Here is a 23,781-nt window from a genome sequence, read left to right on the forward strand (position 1 = left end):
TTGCCCACAGCAAAGAATATTGTCAATAGTGCAATTATCCATGTAACGGGCAGTGTGCAAGGTGGTAACAAATTACATCATGTGTGTTTTTTTTTTTTTTTTTTTTAAAGGCAAGCCCACGATTTAATGAAAGTGATGGGCGTAAGGTGGGTGTGGTTAAAAGCCCATAGGTATTACAACAAAAAGCGCTTGCCTGCTGGACCTAAAAATGGTGACTGCATCATTTGTCATCGCACGTGCACATGTACATTCTTACAGAATGGTGTGGCCTTCAATAGCCCCTTGCCACTTATGCGTGTGTGTGCACTTTCGTGTCATCCTGCACCTTTTTCTCTTATTTGCTTAGTTTGTTTAGCTTTCATGGGAGTGCATGTTTTCCTACTTTCTTCTGTTTTGTTTCCCTCTCACTGTGCTGCATTAGTAGTTTTTGGTTGCTTCTTGAGAAGCATTGTGTGTTTTCACAAGAGATTTAAATCTTGTTTTATATCACTAATGCGGTCATTTCTTCTAACTTTTTTCTTTTAATTTTGTAATTTCATCCTGTACTTTCTTTTAACTCAGCTTGGTTTACACGTTTGTCAAATCTGGAGTGGGATTAGTTGGGATTCCCAAAGCGCACCAAGTTATTCACCTAGAGGGTTGGACCATGTGTATGGTTCTTTCTCTTGCCGCTGTGATTACTTCATCAAGTTCCCTGTTCATAGCGCTTGCTAAATTATTTTTGGAAGAAGCTGCCACACTCAGTGCTCTAAAGCAATTGCATGTTCTTGTTAAATATGTGTTTAAAACTAGCTGAACACCTTAATTCTCCTTTATTTCATTATTCTTGGGATGACTGCAGAACATGACACACTTGATGTGTCATGATGAGTTTTTTGTTGTTGCTGAACAGCATTGACAAAAGCATGAGCAAAGTGAAAAGGTGAGACACGATGTCTTTGCAGTGCTTGTTTAGTTTGAGCCGAGCCTATTATCAGCTTACCAGGTCTTATAGCTAGTCTCATTTCTTGCTTCTTCATATTCAGCGGCTTGCCTTGTCCAGCTTGTGTTTGCCCCTCCCCTGGGGAATTGCATCGTTTCTTGTGTGCTTCCATTGCCTACTTTTATAGAACTACTTTTTTTCTTTTCAGTTAGGCACTCCACAAGGGTCAAGTGTTTTCAAGCTGTCCAGCTCTTTCACTTATCCCACCGATATACCATCCCACCCTGTTGTCCCTTAAAGGCTACGTGCTTTCTCGGGGTTGTTTTTCCTCCCTCGTGTACGACTACTTTTCCCTAATCTTCGCACTTCCCGGCCCATGCTGTAACTCTCTCCCTAAATGTGCTGCTTTTCACTTCCTCCCGCCCCTCCATTCTTTTAAAGCTACTGGCAGCTTTTCTTCTGTGGTGCTGGACTGAGCATTACCTTTGTTCTCTGGATTCACTTCATCATGGTTTTACCCCTCGCTCAATCGTTCGGTTATTTGTGAATGAAGGTGCACTCAAACTTGAAGCCAATGGAGTCTCCACAGTCCACCTGCTGATGCCGCTGTCTGCATACCCGTCGGTCGCCAAGGGGTGCTAAGAGGTTGCACTGCCCTGTTTGCATATCTGAAGGGGAAAGCTGTGTAAAGAGGAGTGCAGATGCAGCCAATCGATCACCCAGCACTAAATCGGTGTCTGCGAAAAGGTTGACTCTGGCCTCGCCAGCTGGGACAACACCTCCCCAACACCTCCCTAGATACCGCTCCGTGAAATAATTGTCATCGACAAATGTTCCAGGTCTTCACTTGTTAGATAATAAAGCGTCTTTTAGGTGAAAAGCAGGGTCATGCCGCAATTATTTACAGATTTTACAACAAAGGTTCCCTGTTTATTGATGGGAAGGCAGCTAACATGACGCACACCACTAGATGGAGCCAAATGCTCGATCTTCGGTGTCTTTTTTTATTTTTTATTTTTTATTTATTTTATTTTATTCCAAAAGGGCATTTTTTAAATTAAACTCTGAAATACGTCCTAATCCTATGAAGGACCCTGCTTTAGACTGCTGACTCGGACCATTGAAATCAGACTGTCAGATGTAGATACAGATGTATACTTCCAAAGCCGTATGACCCTCTCGGACTTGCATCCGGATTGCTTTCGTACTGGAAACTGACTTTCAACACATCAGTTTGATTTGGTGAGAAGAACATGCTAGCAGAGCCTCATCCATACAAGTGGAATCTCGTTTAAACATGGAGAACTTAATTTTGATCCATACCTATAAGAAAGGGACATCTGCCCACACAGGAAATGGAACCCACTTCAAAAATACTACACCGACCGAGCACGGGATAACACCCAAAGTTCAACCATAATTCACAAGGCTTTTTGGGGGCACATACCTGGCCTTATCGTGGCAAAACAAATAGATATAGCTTATATCTGAAAGTGCATTTTCACTGGTTTCCTAACTGCTGCCACCTACCCTTGCCAATCACTGTTTATTTATTCTATTTTTTCAAGCGAGAGAAAGGTGCAAAATACCACTAGGCTGTTCTCAGTTTTGCGCTCCTTCGTTTTATTTATACTTCACTGTTGTTCAGAAGCTGTTAGCCATGATGGAACAGTAAAGTGAAAAACCTAAAATTGCCGCTGGAGCATAAAATAGATGTATGCACATGAAACGTTACACTTGTTCCATTAGAAGGTATTTATGAATGTTTTTCTTACCATTCCAAATTGGCTACTAATGCATGCACAGGTCTGTTCGGAAGCACCAGTGCAAACAATAATACGAAAAACCAACAGATCAACATTTGCCTTTTTGAATTGGCTGTCTCTTGGCTTTGTCAATACTTGTTTTTTAGTTACAGAGAACTAAGCAAATAACTACCTTTAGAGGACGAGCATCTACATTTGGTAGTGTGAGGCTTCTAAAGTGGTCAGCACCATATTGTTTGGACGACCGCGTCATACAAAATATGCTCATAGCTCTACAGACTCATTCTTTCCTAGTATTCATAATCGAAATATTATAAGTAATAGCAGACTGTATGCATGTCCACAAAAAAAGGAAAAAGTGTAAACAATGCAAATACATTGATTTTCTGGACCCAGTGGTGGTGCAATAATTAGGCTGTCAACATCCAAATCATGAGTGGGATTTAAATCAGAGTGCTAAATCGCATTTTCTCTCCATGGGGCAATCCAAACCTTGATCTTTTTGCAACTCGCCGGAATGCAAAGCGCCTATTTTATGCAAGTCGGGATCACCATTCGGGCTCTTGGGGAAATGCGTTTTCAATGGCATGGTCAGGAATTTATGGTTACGCTTTTTCTCCCATTCCGAGAGTCCTAGCCAAGATCAAGAACGAGCACAGCTAAATTTTTCTAGTTGCCCCGGCATGGCCTTGACAGCATTGGTAAACGGAGCTACTTCTCCTGTCAGAGAGCCACAGCATCCCTCTGCCAGTAATACCCCACCTGCTAACAATGAGTGACAGTCAAGTTCTGCACCCGAACCCTGCATCCCTTCATTTGACTGCCTGGCTCCTAAACACCATGAATTCGAACATTTGAACATTCCTTCCGACTTTCGAGTAATTCTTGCCAGAGCTGCAGCGGATAGTACCATTAGATCTTACCGTCTTAAATGGAAAAGATTTTGTGTATGGCGCAAACAAGCTCGGGTGCACCTGTTCTCATCATCGCCTGAGCAGGTCCTACCTTATCTCCTCCATTTGGCCAGGCAAGGTGAATGCTTCAGTTAGTCAACTTAGCTGCAGTTTCCCGTTATAGGCGATCAGAGAACTCACCATCTTTGTGGTTGACAAGAATTATCAAGCAGTTTATTAAAGGACTTTTTCGTTCTTTCCCGCCAGTCAGACCACCACCGCCATCCTGGCAGCTTAACGTAGTTTTGTCCCAATTAATGAAACATCCATTTGAGCCTATTCACAGGGTGGACTTAAAATTCTTGTCATGGAAGGTTGCACTTCTTCTTGCCCTGACCTCAGCTAGAAGGCTACAGGCCTTCACTATTCAAAACCCCTTCTTGCACTTTAAAGACAATGTAGGAATTCTTCAAACTAATCCAAAGTTCATACCCAAAGTTCCTTCAGACTTCCACATTAATCAGCCAGTTATGTTAAAGTCATATTTTCCAAATCCTTCAACGCCAGCAGAAAAATCCCTTCATTCCTCAGATGTCAAAATGTGTCTCAACTTTTATCTGGACAAGACGAGAAGTTTTAGAAAAACAAATCACTTTTTTGTGTCATTCAGTGCCCCTAGGAAAGGGCAACCGATTTCTAAACAAGGAATTGGTACATGGATATCTTGTGCTATTGACTATTGTCACAAAGCTGCAGGGAAGCCCCTGCTCAAACCATCACATGCACATTCCACTAGGGCTGTCGCAGCATCCACAGCGTTCTTCGCTGGTGTGCCCATACAGGACATTTGCAGAGTGGCCACCTGGAAGTGCACGCACACATTCACAAAGCACTATTGCTTGGAGGAATTGTCAAAAGGAGATGTAGCAGTGGGGCAAGCGGTACTGCGGCATCTGTTCCAGTAACGGTGAGCTGCGTTTTCTGTTATTCCCTCTTACCCAGTATAATGCTCATCACATTGTATGATAATGAGGTTTCTTTCCTTCACAATACACTGGTTGTTATTTAGCACTGTGTAATACATCTTTTGTTTCCATAGCACTTAATCATTTAAAGCTTTATTTTCTATTCATGGAATTGCATCTGTCAATTGATATAAAGTGTTCCTCATACAATGTGCTTCACTACTGCTTGCTACTCTGATTCAAGCATGTGAATCTATGAAAGTTCCAATATTGGAGTAAGGAAATTAGTTACTTACCTGTAACTGTAGTTCTCCAGTATTGGAATCTTTCATAGATTAACATGCAACCCTTCCTTGTCCCCTGATAAGCTCACCGTTACAAGTTATATACCTCAAGTACTTCAGCACACGTGCTGTGGGAAAATCTGAGGTACTGGAGCTTCTCACAGGAGTGTTCTAGACTGGAGGAAAGGGCAGTCTGATTGGCTGAAACGTGGTTTGGGTCTTTTTTTCTCAAATAGACAAGGATAGACTACTAAGGTGGCAGGCCTTAGGCCTGTATACAATTTAGTTATCATTACATTGCTATTATAATACAGCAGGGACTTCCATCTCAACGATGAGGAATGATTCAAGCATGTAAATCTCTGAAAGATTCCAATAACGGAGAACTACAGTTACACATAAGTAACTAATTTGAACTCATTTTCCTTTTTCATCTGACTGCATCTTACCTGCCCTCATCTGATGCGTTCACCTCATGTGCTTCCCCCTGCATTGCTTCCTTGCCCGTGTGAACTGCCCCACAGCTCCACCTTGCTTTCTCACCCATGTCATGTATTTCTCCCCAGTCTTCGATGTTGCTTTCCCCCTCCTGTGCCCTCAGTGTTGCTTCACCCTACCGTACCCTCCATCTGTGTTGCTTCCTCCCCATGTCCCTCAGTGTTGCTTCCCCCATCCGCTTTAACAAAAAGATGCTTTTGCATTACTTTTCAATTTTTCTTTTTTTTCTTTTGTTTTATTTACATCAGTAGTCTGCATACCAATTCTTAGTCGGAAGCAAAACAAGGCACCCAGCCCTGACTGGGTACCAGCTGCTGTATTTCGATCAGCCCTCAGTTTTGGAACCTGTATTAGTATCTGCCTACAATGCAATCTGATTCCAGGAGACAGTTCCATCCTCCTAGAAAACAGCCGTTACTGTACTACTTCACAAAAAAGGATCACAAATTGATCCCACAAATGATCAACCATTCGCCTTGATTACTGCAACTGAGAAGCTCTACGCAAAGCTTCTACATAATCACTTGGTTAACTGAATGAGTGACAAGGGGATCATCAATGTCTCACAAACAGGCTTTAGGAGAAGGCTATGGCACAATATGCCAAGGCATGAGCCTATACAATATTGGCCTAAAATACACCTGCATTAAAAAGTCAAGCCTGTATATGACATTTATCAACCTTAAAATTAACTTTGAAACCATCAACTGTGAGTTACTTTGCCAGACCCTGTCATCACTAGGTTGCCCTGAAAAACTGGTATTGGCAATCAAACTCCTCTACAGTAACAATACATCTTCAGTTATATATGGCTTGAGACCAGAAATAACTGCCTTCTTTATTGGATAAGAATTTGGACAAAGCCTGAGCTGAGGAAATATTCTGAAATCGTGCTGGAACTCTGGTCTTATGCCAAGTCCAAGTCGAATGAAATCAAAATAAGCTTTATATGATTTTATATGTAAAAATCATAAACGCACTTAAATCATAATACAATATCATTAATAAGTTCCAATCAGACATACATAAATAAGTTAAGGCATAAAATCCAGCAAAAGTTATGTTGTGGTCTGCTAGTACAAATAGTGCAACAAATATAAATATCATCATAAAATGGCAGGACCATTCTAGAAGAACAAGGATTTCCGGAGCCAATAGGCAGCTTGACATTGTACAGCAGATAATTAGCATTGGCAATGTTTTCAAAAACAAATATGCCAGGTGACATTGTTTAAATTCACATTCTCTCAGGAGAGATATTGTAAGCTCTTTCTCAGATCCCTGTACAATTTACCAAAAAATATGATACGCAGAGTGCTCTTGTTCAAGATGTTATCGCGTGACATTAAATAAAAATCTCAGTCTTTATGCCAAGTCAAACTATCTTGGTACAATCATTTGCCTGTCCCATTGAATGCCATAGGCTGCTCTGAATTTTGGTTCAAAACTGAAAGCCTGGCTGCAACAACTGGGAAGCAACTAAAGGAGAAAATCTGCGATTACAATCTCAATCATCTGAAAAGAAAAATGGCAGCTAATTTTCATGTCTTCAAGCCTTTTCCTAAATTTGAGTCATACTTGGACACACACTGTCTAGAACTGATACAAGTGTGAGCCGCGCAAAGGCAGCTGTGGCATTATAATATTTCGTTACATCCAGGTGGAGTTTAATAGAGAATCCTTTTTTAAGCACTGAAGGAAGCAGTCTCCAGCAGACATTAAAAGTCAATACAAATTTTTCTAGCTTACGCGTCAAGAATTTTCAATTCTAATAAAGACACGGAGGCGAGGATTATGCTATATCTTTCTTTACTGATCAAAATAGCAGCCCATCAAAAAAACAATAGACAAAAACTACACATCCCAGTATCACATGCCCCAATCAGTGAGCACAACCTCTGTCCATAATAGGCATGACCCCAAACGTCACATCCTCTTTCTTAGTCCAAACAGATAACCTTGAAACTTCCAATACGAAACTTCCCCCGAAGATGCTGAATCAAGTATTCTCCAAGCCGATCCAAACAGAAACGGACTCCACTGGAACTGGAAGTTGCGACATAAAACTTCTTAAGAACTGAAGCAGAACAGCTTCCACGATGTCCACCAGGACAGAAAATCATGTATTTTTGTGATCAGAACCTAAAACAAACAATGATGAAAGGTAATATCTCATAATGCTAACATAGTCCATAACCATGTACAATATCCAAATAGATAAATAACCCAGGGAGGGCATAATAATAATATCAAATCCATAAAATATACATGCATTTGTATATATGACACAATTATGCATTTAAGGGAGGGAAAATCCTTGCCTCCGTGTCCTTAATAGAATTGAAAATTCTTGACGCGTAAGCTAGATTTTTATTATTATTCTGTGTCCGGACCGGAGGCTCTGATTATGCTTGTTCAAAGCTGACTAATTACAATAGAAGCAACATCTACTACAGGTTTATGATAACATTGTCGAAATGTAAATTCAGATGACCAGTCTGCTGCCTTCATAATATCTTCCAACCTAGAACCCAAGGCATAAGATTTAAAAGCCATCGCTCCTCTAACAGAATGGGCGCCAATATGACTGGTATCTATACCTGCTTCACTCATTAACCATTTTATCCATCTTGAAAGAGTGGCGGGGGAAACTGGCTTAAAAGGTTTCTGTACAGAAATTAGTAATTGTCCATTAGAATTTGGCCTAAATTCCTTGGTAACCACCTCATAATCTTTTGAACATTGTACAACACAGAGCTGTGAATTATCCGGATACATAGGATAAGTTACCGACCTGCAATTAGTCTTTGTTCTTCTGGGAATAGTAAAAGTAACAGCCTCCGGAGAGTACACTCTACCAGATAAATCCAAGGCCTTGACATCAGAAAATCTCTTACATGAAATCAAACATAACAACATAGTCAACTTAGCTGAAATCTGTTTACGAGATAGATACTTGTTACTAGGCCAAGCAGATAAAAAATTTAAAATAATGTTCACATCCCACAAGACAGAATATCTGGTTTCAGGAGGATTGGAGAGACGAATACCCCTCAATAATTTGCATACTAAGGGATGTTCACCCACCGGTTTGCCATCAATAAGTCCATGACAAGCAGAAATGGCTGACCTAAAATTATTAATAGTTCTATAGGCCAAACCCGAAGATGCCAATTCAGCAACAAAATTAACAATCAATTCAATACTTGACTCCATGGGATTACAACCCCTTTCGTTGCACCAACTATCCCATCTGCGCCATGCTGAAGAATATATTTTGTGAGTGCCAGAGGCCCAAGCTTGCTTGATAAAATTTGCAGCTTGTCTCGAAAGGCCTGGGGTGTTCCATCTCGACCCGAAACCAGCCATACCATCAGCGTCAATTTTCCTGATCGAATCAGGGGATGTTGAAGGCCCTCCGGGCTCAATAAAAGATTCAGACGAGGAGGAATGAGTAGCGGGTGAGCACAAGCTAACTGAAGAGCAATTGGGAACCAGGGTTGAGACCTCCACAACGGCGTCACCAGAATCGGGTCTGATTTCTGTCTCCGGACTTCAGACAGGGCCCTGGGAATCAACAGAAAAGGAGGGAAGGCATAACCCCGAAAGGGGGACCAGTCCTGCAGAAGAGCATCTGTCGCTAGAGCCAGAGGTTCCGGGCTCCAACTGAAGAATTTTGGAATTTGAGCATTGAGACGAAACGCAAACAGGTCCACCTCACAAGGGCCCCATTCCCTGACTACCTGTTGAAAAATCAGCGGATCCAGTTTCCAATCGCTGGGATCAGTCAGGTATCTGGATTTCTAGTCCGGAATAGTGTTCTGGACTCCCAAAAGGTACTCTGCCAGAACAATCAGTTGGTGATTCAAACATTAGTGCCAGAATTCCTTGGCAATCTGGACTTCGTTCCCCCTAGCTTGTTGACATATCGGACTGCCGAAATGATGTCCATTCTTAATAGAATGCAGCAGTCTCTCTTCATGGGGGAAAGACTCCTTATAGTAAAAGATCCTGCTAGAAGTTCCAAACAGTTGATATGGAGATTTTGCTCCATCTGGGACCAACGACCCCCGGTCACTTGAGACCTGCAACGGGCTCCCCATCCCCACTGACTGGCGTCTGATTCTATCACCACTTCTGGGTGAGACCCAAAGATGGCCCTGCCATTCCACACTTCCATGTGTTGAAGCCACCAATGAAGTTCCTCTTTGACTTCCGTAGTTAAGGGATTCAATTCCGAATAACTCAGACCCTGCCGTAGGTGTCTGATTTTTAGTCTCTGTAGAGCACGATAGTGTAGAGGGGCTGGGAAGATTGCCTGAATAGATGAGGCCAATACACCCACTATTCTGGCAATGTTCCTCAGAGCAATAGTCTGGTTGGAAAAGGCCAACCTTAACTCCCTCATGATATTGCGAATCTTTAGCGAGGGGAGAATTAGTTGTGAGAGGACTGAGTCTATCTTGAAACCCAAAAACTCTATCACTTGAGTCAGATTCAATAACGACTTCTGCACATTGATAAGGAAACCCGGATCCTGTAATAGACTGATTGTCCAATCCAAGTGTATCAGAAGAGAATGGGGTTCTTGCGCCATCAATAAGATATCGTCCAAATAAATGACTAATCATACTCCCTTGGTGCTCAACCATTCTACCACTGGTCTCAACAGTTTCGTGAAACACCAAGGGGCCGATGACAGGCCGAACGGCAAGGCTTTGAATTCCAAACAATGGCCCTTCCAAAGAAATTGAAGAAACCTCCTGTGAGGAGGGAAGACCGGAATTGAGAGGTAAGCATCCTATAGGTCCAGGCGGACCTTCCAGTCTTCTTCTAATAGAATATCCCTCAACATGTGGATCCCCTCCATCTTGAAGTGTCTGTACACAATCCAAGAATTGAAATCTTTTAGATTTAAGACTAGTCGATGACCCCCCCCCCCCCACCTTTTTTGTCCACCACAAAAATGGGATTGCAAAAACCGGAGGGGTGACAAATTGAAAATTCTACTGCTCCTTTGTCTATTAATGCCTGCACTTCTGCATCTATAAACGTCTGATCTGCGGGGGTAAATGCATTTAAACAGGAGGGGAAAGTTGAATTGGAGTACTAATAAACTCCAGATGAAAACATGAAACTGTCTGGAGAATCCAATGATCCCCCAAGATTTTTCTCCAGTTGTCTAAAAACAATCCCACTCTGCCCCCCAAGAATAACCTGAGAATGGGGAATAATGCTTACCTGTATAGGCAGCTTCTTGGATTGCTCCTTGTTGACCCCTGCGATGCCCTCTGCGGAACTTGGGTCTACCTCCTCTGGAGCAAGTGGGGTAGAATGTGGAGTCGGATTGCTCTCTGTACCAGTTACCTCTTCCTCTGGGGTAATAGTTTTGGGGACTAGAAAAGGATCCTCGCCCGGTCATTCGTCTACCAAAACGACCGGACCTGGCAAAAAGGCTTCTCTTAAAGACTTTTTTAAGGGACATTTGCTTTATCCAGCGAGGAAAAAGTGGAACAAAACTTCGCCAACTCCTTGATAAATGAGGAACCAAAAAGAAGTCCTTCTGCCGCTGGGCCTTCTTCAGAAGAAGCTAAATCCACTAATTTTGGAACAGTTCGCATAAGGATGGATTTCCTGCGCTCTGAAGATATAGCACAGTTGCTGTTGCTCTGTCGACAAATGGCACTCTGAGCCCAGCCCATCAAGACATCCGTGTCTACTGGAGTGCCTGACTCCTTAGCAAGAACCGCCATGTCTAAAATCTTAGTCAAAGGGCCAGTTAAATCAAGAAGCTTGTCTTGACAGAGGCGCCAGGATCTATCCAGACCTTTTTATAGGGTCCTTCGCAAACTTCTTCATGAAAGTGACCATTGTAGGGTAAATTTCAGGAGTATCGGAAACCTTATTATCCAGATCTGGTCTAGGACATTCTCCCTAAGGCGAGAACGAACCTCTTTGTCAAAACCCCGTCTCAGATTAGCATGAACATATTGTGCCACCTCGGTGGACGGAAGCCAATTAGAAGACCTGGGGTGTACTATCTCAGATGGGTCAAAGTCCAAAACCTGAAAAGAAGGGGACTGCTTCTTTGTTTTATACTGGGACCTGGAGTGTTTGATTCATCTGAGTCTCTGTCAGAAGAGTTCTTATCTGATGAAGATGAAGAATTATCTCTTGTGCTATAGTTATGTTTCTTGTGGAACTTCTGAAAAATATCAGCAGGTAACTCTCCTGATGGGGCATCTGAACCTTCTAGATTCTTTGATTTTGCCTTTGATTTAGCTTTCACCTTAGTCTTGTCCCCATCAGGGAAAGTTGGGGTTTGTCCTGCCAACCATCCCTGTGAATTGGCGTATTCAAAAAGTTGACCCGAGAAAGGTCCTAACGCTCAAACTAGGGCATCATTAACTGACTGTTGAACCCGTGAGTCCAGTCCTTCTACCAAGTTAACTTCTAGCTGGTGGCTAGGATCATCAGGATAATATCCTGCATCTTGGTCATTCCCTTGAGCCATAACACTCAGAACAAATCTAAAATTGAATAAGCTATGTAATAATAGCTGAATCCCAGGGGGAGTGTAAGAACCCCTTTCAGGCTCAAATCAGAGAAGCCCAATAATATGTGGAGGGAGCTGCCTGAAATACACTCAAAGCAATGCCTGTTATGAATTTTACAACCCAGATGCTGGAAACACTAGGTGTCGGGGAGCAATTTTTTAGTCTGGGAACAAGGCAACCAGTTCAGTTGTAGCACGTGTTGAAATCACGAGCTGATCTCCAGATAAGCGAGGGGAGGAAGAATCGGCTTGTGAAATCGCGCGCACGCATGACCCTACGTGCCCCACAAATAGATAACAGACTACGCGTGAGGCACCTATAATGCTCCCGCTCCACCAAAACGAAGCAAAAGGGCACAAGTGAAACGGCAAGAAGCCAATAATACAATGAAATATTCAGGTTAGCGAGCAGAATCGCGACGCGATAAGCAAACACAAAAACAATGCCCATTCCTACAATATATCACCAAATACATAAGGGAATAAAGTAATAGTACTTATCTGCTGCGAAGCAGCAAAGAAAGAGGATGTGACGTTTGGGGTCATGCCTATTATGGACAGAGGTCGTGCTCAGTGATTGGGGCATGTGATACTATGCTAATAGCATCATGGGATGTGAATTTTTTTGTTTGTTTTTTGATTGGCTGCTATTTTGATCAGTAAAGAAAGAGATAGCATAATCAGAGCCTCCGGTCCTGACATTGAATTTCTTTAGACCATTTGTTTTTAGCCATTTTTTAGGGTCGAGCCTGCGTTGCATGCGCTCGCGCATGCGTATCGCAGCGAGACGCTTTTGTATTTGGAAAAGGGCTCGGAGCCCTGTCAACTTCAAGTCAGTGTTTTTATTGGTTCGTGGGCTTGCCTAATAAAATCGGCTTGCTTTCATTAGTCGCGCAGCGACCAAGTACAGAAAACATGCGAGGCTCGCTGTTTTCCATCGGGCTCATGGACTTCTTTTTCTCTAATTTACGAGCGCGATCTTGCTTGGCAGAAGTCGAGCGCTTTACATAGTTAATTTCACTTTTTCGGGTTGTGTACACAAATGTACTTTTGCCCGATAGGTGAAAAGTCGGGTTAGGAGTTTACAACGCGATCAGCTCTAACATGAGCAAACGCGAGACCCGTTGCATTGTAAATGCTTGTGTTTATTTACGTTTGCAGCAATTAAGTTAGTTTGTCATTTGGTTAATATTTCTTTTAGTTATTTTTATTTTTGATCTGATTTGTGATAGTTCTTTTCTGGAACATCACTGGCACAAGCACCATGGTACTGGAGCCCTACTAGTGGTATGGGCCTGTAATGTGTCACAGTTTACAAAGCGCATTGAGTTTCTGTGTGTGCTGCAACAAACCATGAAGTGTTACCTTAACTAAAGGCTGTGGTCACCCCTGTCTCTGGTAACTGTGCCAGGAGTGGAGAGTCTTACTGTCTCCCCGCACGTCGCATGCCTCTGAACCAGAAGCCTTGATGTAAAACAGGAGAGAGATATGCACACCCATTTCGTGGCTAAACTGCACAATCTGAAACCAGAAAAACTAGGGTCAATCGTTTGTGTTTATAAACTATCACAATGGAGTCATATAATCTGATGTACTAAAGTGAAACCCTTCCTCATGTTAAAGACGCATATATTTTTATTCTTGCATAGAATTTATCATATTTTTACATGATGTCTTTAGCACAGTTTAATTACCAAACATTTTCTTGGCTCGGCTTGTGCATTGACTCTTAGAGCCAAGCCAGACCCATGGTTTGGGTTCTCTGTTATTTCTCCATGTAATCTTCAAAACCCTTCAAGCTACCGCAATTCAGGCAGACCCACTCTACCCAAATGCACCCCACTACAGTCTACGCCATTCTACCACACTCCACCCTAACAGAATCAATACCACCATATTCAAGCAACACTTAATAAAGCACCACTATTATGCACCTCCATCCACCCATAACAAAATACCAAAAACAGTATAGAATACTGCTTCTTAAATACTAATGCTATTCAAATGACAACAGCCCTTAAACTTCACGTTATCAACAGTCATAACATCCAATGCACATCAAAAAATACAAAACATGAGAAGTTAATATTATCAAAAGCATACAGTATATAGAACAGAAATAAACAAAACAAAATTGCAAAGGTGCGACCTGTTGGCTTTGCCAATGCTTGTTTTTCCTTTATGGCTCTTGTGCTGTATGAGAAGAAGCCACCCAGAGTGATGGTGGCTACTGCCAAGGTTTCCTGAAAGCAACAGATTGTTTTTGATTTCTCAGATGCAACCCTGTCCTTGTGCTCTATTTATTTATTTTAAGCCTGTAGTGTTCCGACTTAAGACTTTTATCTGGGCATCACAGACTGTGGGAGGGGCCCTTATGGACGGTATGTTGCAAACGTTCATGACCTTGAGAAGGATAAGCTTGAGACCCAGCTTATCCACTTGGAATGTTCTCATCAAGCATGGAATTCCTATTGACAAGTCTCTGCATATCACCTCGGCTTTAGCCGTTTATTCTTGCTGTTAATGGTTGCACATTCATTTTTAGGCTGCACAGGTTGTTCTCGAAATTACAACCAGAAGGACTTTGGCCTGATAGGACAGAGGACTTGGAGTGCTCCTCGTGCTGTTTGCTTACTGGTGGGTGTAACCATTTTTGAAAACTGATGATTACGGTTCAGTTAGACCCTCACTTACCAATATGCCCCAATTAGCAAGAGTAGCACTATTGCTCAAAATTAAGTCTGCAGTTGACAGAGTTCCCCACCATAGTATACATGTTTCTCATTTGTCCTTGGGCTTTGGTGAAATACACCTGATCCTCAATAACTCCTGGGAGGAACTGACTTTTCAATCCTGGCAAAGAATTTACAATTCTCAATAAGTTACATCTGTTTCACATGCCATAGGGCCCCGGGACAGGTAAGCTGGTGTAAATAAAAGGATAACTGGTTGCACACTGATGCAGGACGCCTCAGAAATCCCCAGTGCATACGTTGAAAAGCATCTATGACCATCCCCTCCTAAACCTGGTGGTAATCTTCCAGGCAAATTAACGATCGATCTGGAACGGGATTTGCTCACAATTTCTGCAGCTGATCCTGGGGCCTGCGACTTAGGTACTTGCCTGGCATAGGGTGGTCCAGGTATGATGCCATAATGATCACTGGCACCATGGAGGGCTTCCAGTCTTGATGTCACTGTGGATGAAATGACAGCTCCTGTACCATTTAGCTGTGAACAATGTGGTTGCCCAAAATAAGCTGTAGGCTCTAAACAGGGTGACATGAGGGACTCTAGCACCATGGAGTACTACCTCCACATTCAGTGGCTTATTTATTTAAGAGATCGGCAACACTGCTCTTGGCAAGGATGACCATTGAGTTGAAGTTCTTTGATGGCAAAGACCCTGGGTTTCAGTTAGAGCACACCATTGTCAGTGATTTTGGCCATGGAACCTTTGAAGACCATAAGAGATTCTTGTACATTCAATTTGGGTAAGACTGGAGGAATCTAACACGGCTGATTAAACTTATCCTAGCTATTTGTTGTTTACAGTCTTGCACCCTCTTCCATTAGCTGTGTTATTCAGTACATCTGGACATTTGGAGAGGCGCAAGGCCTATTCAGCCATCTTCGGTGCCTGCCTAACACCAGCAGGAAATCCCTATGTTTTTGGTGCTCCTGACAGGAAGCATTGCACTTCAAACTTAGGATTCCAGGTGCCAGATTTATGCTTTTCTCAGTTGATTCCAGGCCTTTTTCACCTTGCACTTTTGGGCAAACAGGCTCTTCTGACTTGTTTCCACCAAGGGTGGATGATCCCCTACACTTACAGTTCCAAGTAATTTATATTGGAGTCTTTCTGTGATTCTTACCTTGAGGCTTTTTAATGGTATTGTACAAGCGTTATTGTTAGGGTCACTTCCTTTTCAAAGTTGTAGATGTATTACAATTTGCTGAGGTATCTTTGAATGGTTTATCTATGGTGCCATTGGGTGCTAACATTGAAATCTGGGTATCAAATTCTGAGGATGCTTGATTCACCAACTGAATACTTGTGCTAGGGCTGTTTAGTTTTGAATTTTCGACTTCTTACACTCCTCCATCCATTGATTTAAGGGGGCCACTAGTTCGCCTACTCAAAAAGCCCCAACAAACACTAGCTTGAATGCTGCTTTGAACAGCGTGGTCTCAAAGCTGGCTGCTCTGTTTCTGGCACCAATCTCCTGTATTCCTCCATCTAGAAGCGCAAGAGTGCATCTGCTTAAATATTATTTAGTCCGGGGATGTGCCTCGTCCTGATATCTTAATTGCTTGCTAGCTGCATTTTTACCAAGTATTGAAGATATTTTAATACTCATGGGCACTGGGCTGCCCCCTTGTTAATGGTGTGGTCCACTGCCTGGTTATCTGACCACAGCGTGATCTTCATATTCATCAGCTGCTCTTGCCATATTGCCAGGGCCACAACTATTGGGAATAGATCAAGGAGTGTGACTCGTATAGCCATAGGTCTTTTGCACAGTGCAGGAACTTCTCTGCGATAATGCAGACCATGATCTTAAATGCATCTAGCCAGCTGTCAAAATTCCTCTCCTTTCTTATCCTATTCCTCTCTCTTTTTTCTTTTTCTTTCTTATCCACAGTTGTCTAGGCCCTCCACCTGTATCTCCAGGAGTGAAAATATGAATGAATTGATAAATTCCCTGCACCAAATGCGCTTTTTGACCTCTAGTGGTTTCATGCTGGTTAAACCAAGGTCTCTGGTGACCCTATAAGGCCTCCCTAGGCTGCCTCTTTTGTATGCATTTGGGATCATTCCTCCTGGTGTTGCGCTGACCTGCCCTTTGACTCCTGTTTCTGCACCCCATGCCTGTGTGGATAATGCCCCGCGCTTGTTGTTTCTGGCTCATCCTCAACCCTCTCTGGTGATAGGCACCCTCACTGTGCGCCTCTGCCCGTCACTATGGAGCCCTATTACTTGTGGAGGCTGGTGTAACCTTGGTTCCCTGGAGTGCTTCCACCCTGCTCCCACCTGTCGAGACCATGTCCACTTTGTTACCGGTGGAGCAAATTACTTTAAGCATTTTTGTAGGATCGCGCTGATTTGCTCACCATTATTCGCATTCACCCACTTGCTAGGTGCTTGTACGCCCATCTGATGCTGCGTCTCCTGCGACTTTCTTTTCCCCTTTCTTGCTGCTTCTCCTTGCGTTTCAATGCCGTTTCTTTGGTTCCTCAGTGGTGTGTGACTCTTCCCTTGTTAGCTCTGTGTTGTCCTTGTCGCTGGGCTCATAGTGCTCAGGCCCTCCCTTGTTCCCGATCCCCTGGTTTGCCTCAGGAGTTACTCTTTAGTCTGTGTTGCTGCTGCCTCCCTTGCTGCCTTAATTATCTCTTCTAGATCGAACTGCTGGCTAGTACCTTGGCTCTCCATGCTCGAACTGCGTGAAAATATGGGGGTGGGGGAAGTGTCTGGTTTTGCTGGTGACTGGGTAATGTCACATCAGTGGCTGTCCCTAGAAGCTCGCTGCTGAGTGCTGTACAGCCAGGTCTCATTGCTCTGTGGGCTGACCCAACTGTGTCTTGCCCTGTTGCCTTAAGCCTGTTTGTTGGTCAACTTGGGTCACGTCGCCCTTGCAGGCTGTCCCCTTCTGACCTGTGTCCGTTTCCCTGACCAGTTTGGAGTGTCACCCTCGTGGGCTGTCTCCGACTGCCTCTGCCTTGCTTGCTGTATAGCTGGGTCGCATCAGCCTTGCGGGCTGTCCCTGACTGCCTCTCTGGCCGTCAATTGCTTGGGCTGTTTAGTACAAACATGGGTTGCGTCACCCGTTTGAGCGGTCCCTTGTTGGAATAATTGCTCCTTTGCAGCTTGGTTCCATTGCCTCTGGCTGACCTTGTATTTCTTCCTGTTGGAGTTAATGTTTGGATTTTCTGACCTGATAATTGTGGTACTGTGTTAAACTAGTGATTGTTTCAGGGGTGCTTCCTCATCTGATAAGTCAATCAAATGGTTTGCCAGTCTTTTGCATTCCCTTTCCTGACAATGAATATTGCGAAGCCACCATAGCGCTCTCTGTTTATGTTGTCCTCTTGAAAAAATATTGTCCTGAAACAAGTTCTGGATATTGTGCTTAAATGTATTTTAAGAGCATTGGCTGGATTCAGAGGCACTAGACCTTGCCACTGAGCTATAGCTCCTTGATGCACAGTTAAAGGTAGCAGCCCTCGTTCCCCATCGCTCCACTTCCCCCCGACACTCCTCATGTGGGTGCAGGGGGCATGGCTCATAATCTGCCTCTGGACGGGCTCCCTTCTGGTTTCTTTCTGCTGTTCAGGCTGTTGAGGGTTAACAGGGTGCGGGGTGCGGGGTGTGGCTCATGGTCAGACGGGCTCTCTCTCTCTCTTTCCTGTCCCACTGATGGCTGCCTCCACACAAACTTCTTGCTCTTCCCGCTACTGCTACCTGCACCAGCTCTCTCGCCCACTCCAGAAGTCCTGCAGTGGCTTTGCTGTGGCTCTTCCCTGCGTCGTCCTGCTTCTGGGTTTCTCTCCACCTCGTGAGGGGTGGCGGAGCCTGCTGGACTCTTGACGATGTCTTCCTGGGCAGCTTCAGGGTACCAAAGGTCCTTAGATGTCGTCCCGGGCTGTAGCTTGTGAACACAGCTGGGCTTCACCCGGCATAGTCCTGGGTCACGGTGGTGATTACAGCGATTCTCCCGCAGTGATGACCTGGGCCGCGGTGGTTGTAGCTGGGCTCCCCCGATACACCGACTTGGGTCGCGGCTGTGACTGTTGGTCTCTTTGCAGGTGATTACTGTGCTTTCCCCACAGTGAGGGCCTGGGCTGGTGCAGTTGCAGCTGGGCTCCCCCGATACGCCGGCCTAGGCCGCGGAGGTGACTGCTCCTTGCTCTTGATTACGGTGCTTCTCCCATGGTACAGGCCGTGGTTGTGGCAGTGACTGTTGGGCTCCTTGCTGGTGGTCCCGTAGCGGCGGAGAACTGCTAGGCTGCACTCTTCTTCCCTGGGTCGTGGTGGTAGGCTGCTCAGGTGCAGGTAAGTCATTTCTTGTTGATCGCTACCCTTTTATGACCCCCATGAACCATGAGGGTGCAGGGGTGAAAATTTAAATCAACATAAGGCTTACTAGTGGCCTAGGGCTTTGCACCCTTTCCAGTTTGTTTGGAGTCCCTGCCCCCGCCTGATATTCTGCCATTCAACAACAGGGGTGCTACTTCCTGTTAGCACTTTTCTGTGCTCCCTTTCTTGTTTTGGCGCACCTTCTCTTGGGTGTTAGTGGGGTTTCTGTTCCGACCCCTCTAGCTCCGTGGGGTTAAGGACCTTCGTCCTAAACCGGCTGCTTCTGCGTGCTTCCCGGGCACTATACCAGGGCTGCCAGTGCCTAGTGCACTGGAAAACACACCTGCCTATGACCTCCCATCTCGCACACAGTCCCCTCTCACCAGAGACTTGTGGTACTGTGTGCCCAAAGATCGGCGTCCCCCTGCGGCTCGGTGTGCACTGGGCACCTGGCTGCTCTGCTGCGCCTCCTCAGCTTGGCTTGCGATCTCTGTTTCACTACCATCTCTTCCACTCCTACCCAGTTGAACCTAAGCTTAGGTGTCAGTGGGCACAGCAGTGCTGCGTGGCTGGGGGGGGTGAAAGGACAGTGACAAGCAAGGTGGCGGGCCTGCAGTGGGCATGTGCTGGTGCCGGAGCTCCTGGAGCAGACGGGCTCTATTTGCATTCTCTCTGTCGCAGTTGATGGTCGGTGAGCCGGTGTCAGCAGCGGCAAGATCAGGAGCTGACTGGGCAGGTGAAGGCTTCCGGTGCATAGCTTCGCTTCAACAACTTTCAGTAGCTCAGAAGATCTGCTACTTGTTGAAGAAGCCTTTGCCTAAAGCTACTCATATGTAAATGTCCATCTGCGTATTTACATTAGGTTTTTGTTTCGTTTTTAGGTCGAGCGTCAGCGTTCGGCCTGCTGTATACTAAAGTATACAATAGAGTGAGTTCCAGCGTTCTGATTTGTTAGTTGCAGTGTCCTTCAAAAATCCTTGCTTGCTAGTGGTCAGTATGACTCTTTGTCCTGCCTTTTTTAACTTTGGGAGCAGCACAAAGTACTGTGTAATTGCGCTATGTCCTGTTTATCTCTTCTGTAAGGAACCTTTTTTGGCATTTGCCTCTTTTCACCTCAACAGTGTGGGTGCTTGTTCAGTCCCTCCTACCCACCAGTTCCCTCTATAAACATAAACCAACATCAGAGGGGGGCTTTTCCAGGGCCAGCACGCTCACTTCCTCTTGTTATTTTCCGTCTGTGTGGCAATAAAAGTCCAGTCAGTAATTTACAATGCTCTGAGCTGTAACTCGAACAAACACGAGACTATTGCATTCTAAATGTTTGTTATAGTTTAATTACCACACCTAACTCGTCAACAGAACATTTTACAAAAAACTCTATGCCCCTGAGCCCCGGTGCCACGGACTATGAGTTATCAGAGCCCTGGGGGCGTCCACTGCCCTTCCCTCAGTTTCGGGGTCTTCCTGGAGTCACCGGCTGGCAGCAACGCCGCCTCCTGCGCACAGCCGCTGCAGCCGGACGTCACGTGACCCGGCTGCTGCAAAGCAGCTCTTTCCTACGGAGGAGCTGCGCGACAGCCGCAACGCCGAGCTGGTTTTATTTCGGCACGGGGCACTGCAGAGTTGCGTTTTCCCCTGTGAGAATTTTAATTCATTTCAATCTGACCATCAATGCAAAGTAGGGCGAAAATATGTGACATGCGTGCAGGAGCATTTAATTTTTTTTTTTTTGCTGCCAAAGTATGTTAAATAGGCAGAAAAGATGATGAAAAAACAATGACGCTTCTTAGACCACTGATAAAAAAAAAACGAGAAAATCCTGACGTCACTGTCTTTCTCCCACGTCTGCTCCCCCACCGCACCCCAATGTTTCTTAGGCCGCTTGGTGTATACTTGCCCCGAACAAGTGCTCGCAGGGTTCGGCCCTTAGAGGACCCCAGACTCTGGAAGGATGAAGAGCCGGGCTGGGCGCTTCCCTATTAAAACTCGCTGTAAGGACACCCTCTGCTCTGTCCAGCCTGCTATGGAAATGATGAAGAGTAGCTTGTCAATTTGATTAAAGAGTTGTATTAATTTATTTTTTAAATCATTTAAATAGCATTCACGGAGCAAAACGATGTCCGGGAACACAACGTCCGAAAAAATCTCTATTAGAAATTTCGATGTTCTGCTGTTTTGAAGCATCCCTTAATTTGAATATTTTAGAAACTGTACCCTTCATATAAAGGGATTTTGAGAATGTTCCAAGCATGTCTAGTCATATGTCTCGGTCTGCGTTTTTGTGTTTCTAAAAGAGCAAATAGTCCATTCGACATCACAATCTTCACATACATTTACTGAAACACCATAGGTACAGGGTGGGAAATGTAATATTTATAAAATATTCCACAGTTTGTATGGCGTACGAAGAAAACCTGACCTTCTCATTATGTTTTCGCTACCCTGAAAAATATATATATAGAAAATTATGCACTTTCCGAACAGCTGCCCCCAAAACGTCTAAAGTAAGTACATGGTGCAGGGAGCTCAGACAATGTATTTTCATACACTTGCCATTCTTTTATATTGCACATCTTTACATTTATCTGCTGCCGATTCCAAGAAGTCTCACAATCTGCCCTCAGCCGGCCACACTTAGATGGGTTTTACTGGTGCTGTCATAGAACTCTTGTAAAAGTGACTTCGATATTACAAGTTCAGGAAGCAGACGAGCTATTGGCTAAAGCGTCGAACCGCCCTTGTGGTAAGTCAAGAATCCACTTTAAACATACACTTCGAATTACAGTGATGTTGTCTCCGAACATCAGTTTCTCAGCTCTTGGAAAAAAACTGCTATCACAAACAAGCTTTTTAATTTGAAAACATGAACTAAAACTTGTAGCATCCATAAAAAAAAACACTGTTTATTCTGATGTACGAGATTCTCATTTTTTTGTAAGTACAAGTTTAGGGTTCAAACATCATGTTGCCAACCAAGGATAGATTCTTCTTCTGTGCTCCTTTTTTTTACAAACCAGTGCCATGGTGGACCACAATATCGCACCGCCATTATGAACGCCGATATGATACAAGATAAAAGGAACCATCAGGGCACCGGTACCCACCAAGAATTTCATCCTTTCTGCTACTTGTATTGTGTGGGCATGCGCATCACACCGATGGGCAAGCTCACCTTTGTGCAGTGCTTAATTTGTAAATAAAAATGTGCCGGTGGCCAAAGCCCTCCTCTTAAACATGTGGCTGCTGCAATTAAATGTGAGCACCGAACACCGAGGCCGCGTAATCCTGAAGCCATCTCGGGCCTCTTTAATTCATTTACAGTCACTCCCTGCCCCTTCATCTTGCTCTTGCAGCTTTGTGACGCTTTTTCGTTTTTCTCTTCCTCCGTCTTTCCCATGTTTCTTTTGCTCGCAGTAAATGCTTGAGGCAGAAAAATAAGCGCCGTCCGTCAAAAATAAGTGCCAGTGCCCGGCACCAGAAACAACAAGCACAAATTAAGCACTGCCTTTGTGGGTATTGGGTGGGGGAGGGAAGGGCATTTTTTAATTTATTTATTAAGTGTTTAGTGTTGGAAATCAAATGCTACTAGTGGGCTGCTGCACTACTTGTTCTACCCACTAAAGTAGCGCTATAAAAGCATCTCTCCAGGGCAGCTCGTGCAACCTGGATATGCTGCTTTAGTGGACAGGTGCTGTTCAGCATGACCCGCTCTTTCTGTCTAGCTCATCTCTGGGTCCCCTATGCTAGGATGATGGGACCCCAAAATAATTATATAAATAATGGCAATATTTTCATTTTTTGCTGCAGGTAGAGGAAGAAGGCAATGGAAGTGCTGTAGTTATATGCAGAGCCACTGGAATTATGTGGCAGAGAGAACCAAATTATGCTGCAGGGTTGACCAATTTATGTGGCAAGAAAAGTTCAGTTATGCATTTACAGTGCCAATAGCTCTAACTCAAGCAAATGCGAGACCTATTGCATTGCAAATGCTTGTTTTTGTTAACAGGTGTATTTTTCCAAAAATAGTTTTTTTTTGTGCTGTGCACGTGTCACATACTTGTAGGCTCCATAATTTTGCTCTGTTACTCCATGGTCCCCAAATTGTACATAACCATATACACATCTACTCTTACTATGTCACACTGCCATTTGTCTCCACGTTTCACGAAGTAAAGTAGTGATCATTTGCGAGCCGGGAAACCTGTGAGTAACATTTCTGACTGTTCTTTCTTTAGGAGTATTTTATTGAACAGCTGAGATCAGAAGGAGTTGCTCACCTACCTCGGATTGTAACCAATGAAATTTCAAGCGGTGAGAGATGCAATGTTTACATGCAAGGCGGTGTCTTGTTTGTCACAAGCCGAATCCTGGTGGTGGATTTCCTGACGGACCGAATACCTGGCAATCTCATCACCGGTACGTTTACACAAAATTATCTATAGAGTTTTATTTTTTTAAACTTTTTGGAACATATAATAAGCGTTTTCAGTAACAGCGCTCGCCTAACATAACATTTGTTTATTGGCAAGACGTAATTATTATTTTTTTAACACTCGCCCAATTACTATTTACGATCTAAATCATATCTTTTCGGATGTCTATCTTTTTGTTATTATATGCTTACTTTGAGTTTGAACATTTTCTCTAAGGTTTGTTCATTTTAAGTAACCCGTGTATGCTCATAAATAAAGTAATGTTGATTTTTGCATCTCTTTGCAACTTCTTGTGCAAGGCTGTGTTTTTATATCCTCCACTCTACCGCTGCTCTTTGTATGCAATGCGAGCAAATGTTAACCTTTTTCTGTATTTTGTAGACATT

At 44.0% G+C, this 23,781-nt stretch overlaps 1 protein-coding gene across 3 annotated transcripts in view; it reads left to right on the forward strand.

Annotated features, from left to right (window-relative positions):
* ERCC4 (ERCC excision repair 4, endonuclease catalytic subunit) overlaps nucleotides 1-23,781 on the forward strand; it is a 232,308-nt gene that overhangs the window by 25,352 nt on the left and 183,175 nt on the right. For all 3 annotated transcript variants that reach the window (XM_069210419.1, XM_069210420.1, XM_069210421.1), the window contains exon 2: nucleotides 23,198-23,378. In XM_069210419.1, the coding sequence (XP_069066520.1) occupies nucleotides 23,198-23,378 (181 nt within the window). The remainder of the gene's footprint in view (nucleotides 1-23,197; nucleotides 23,379-23,781) is intronic.

The sequence above is a fragment of the Pleurodeles waltl genome, chromosome 10, assembly GCF_031143425.1.
Source record: "Pleurodeles waltl isolate 20211129_DDA chromosome 10, aPleWal1.hap1.20221129, whole genome shotgun sequence".
NCBI lineage: Eukaryota > Metazoa > Chordata > Amphibia > Caudata > Salamandridae > Pleurodeles > Pleurodeles waltl.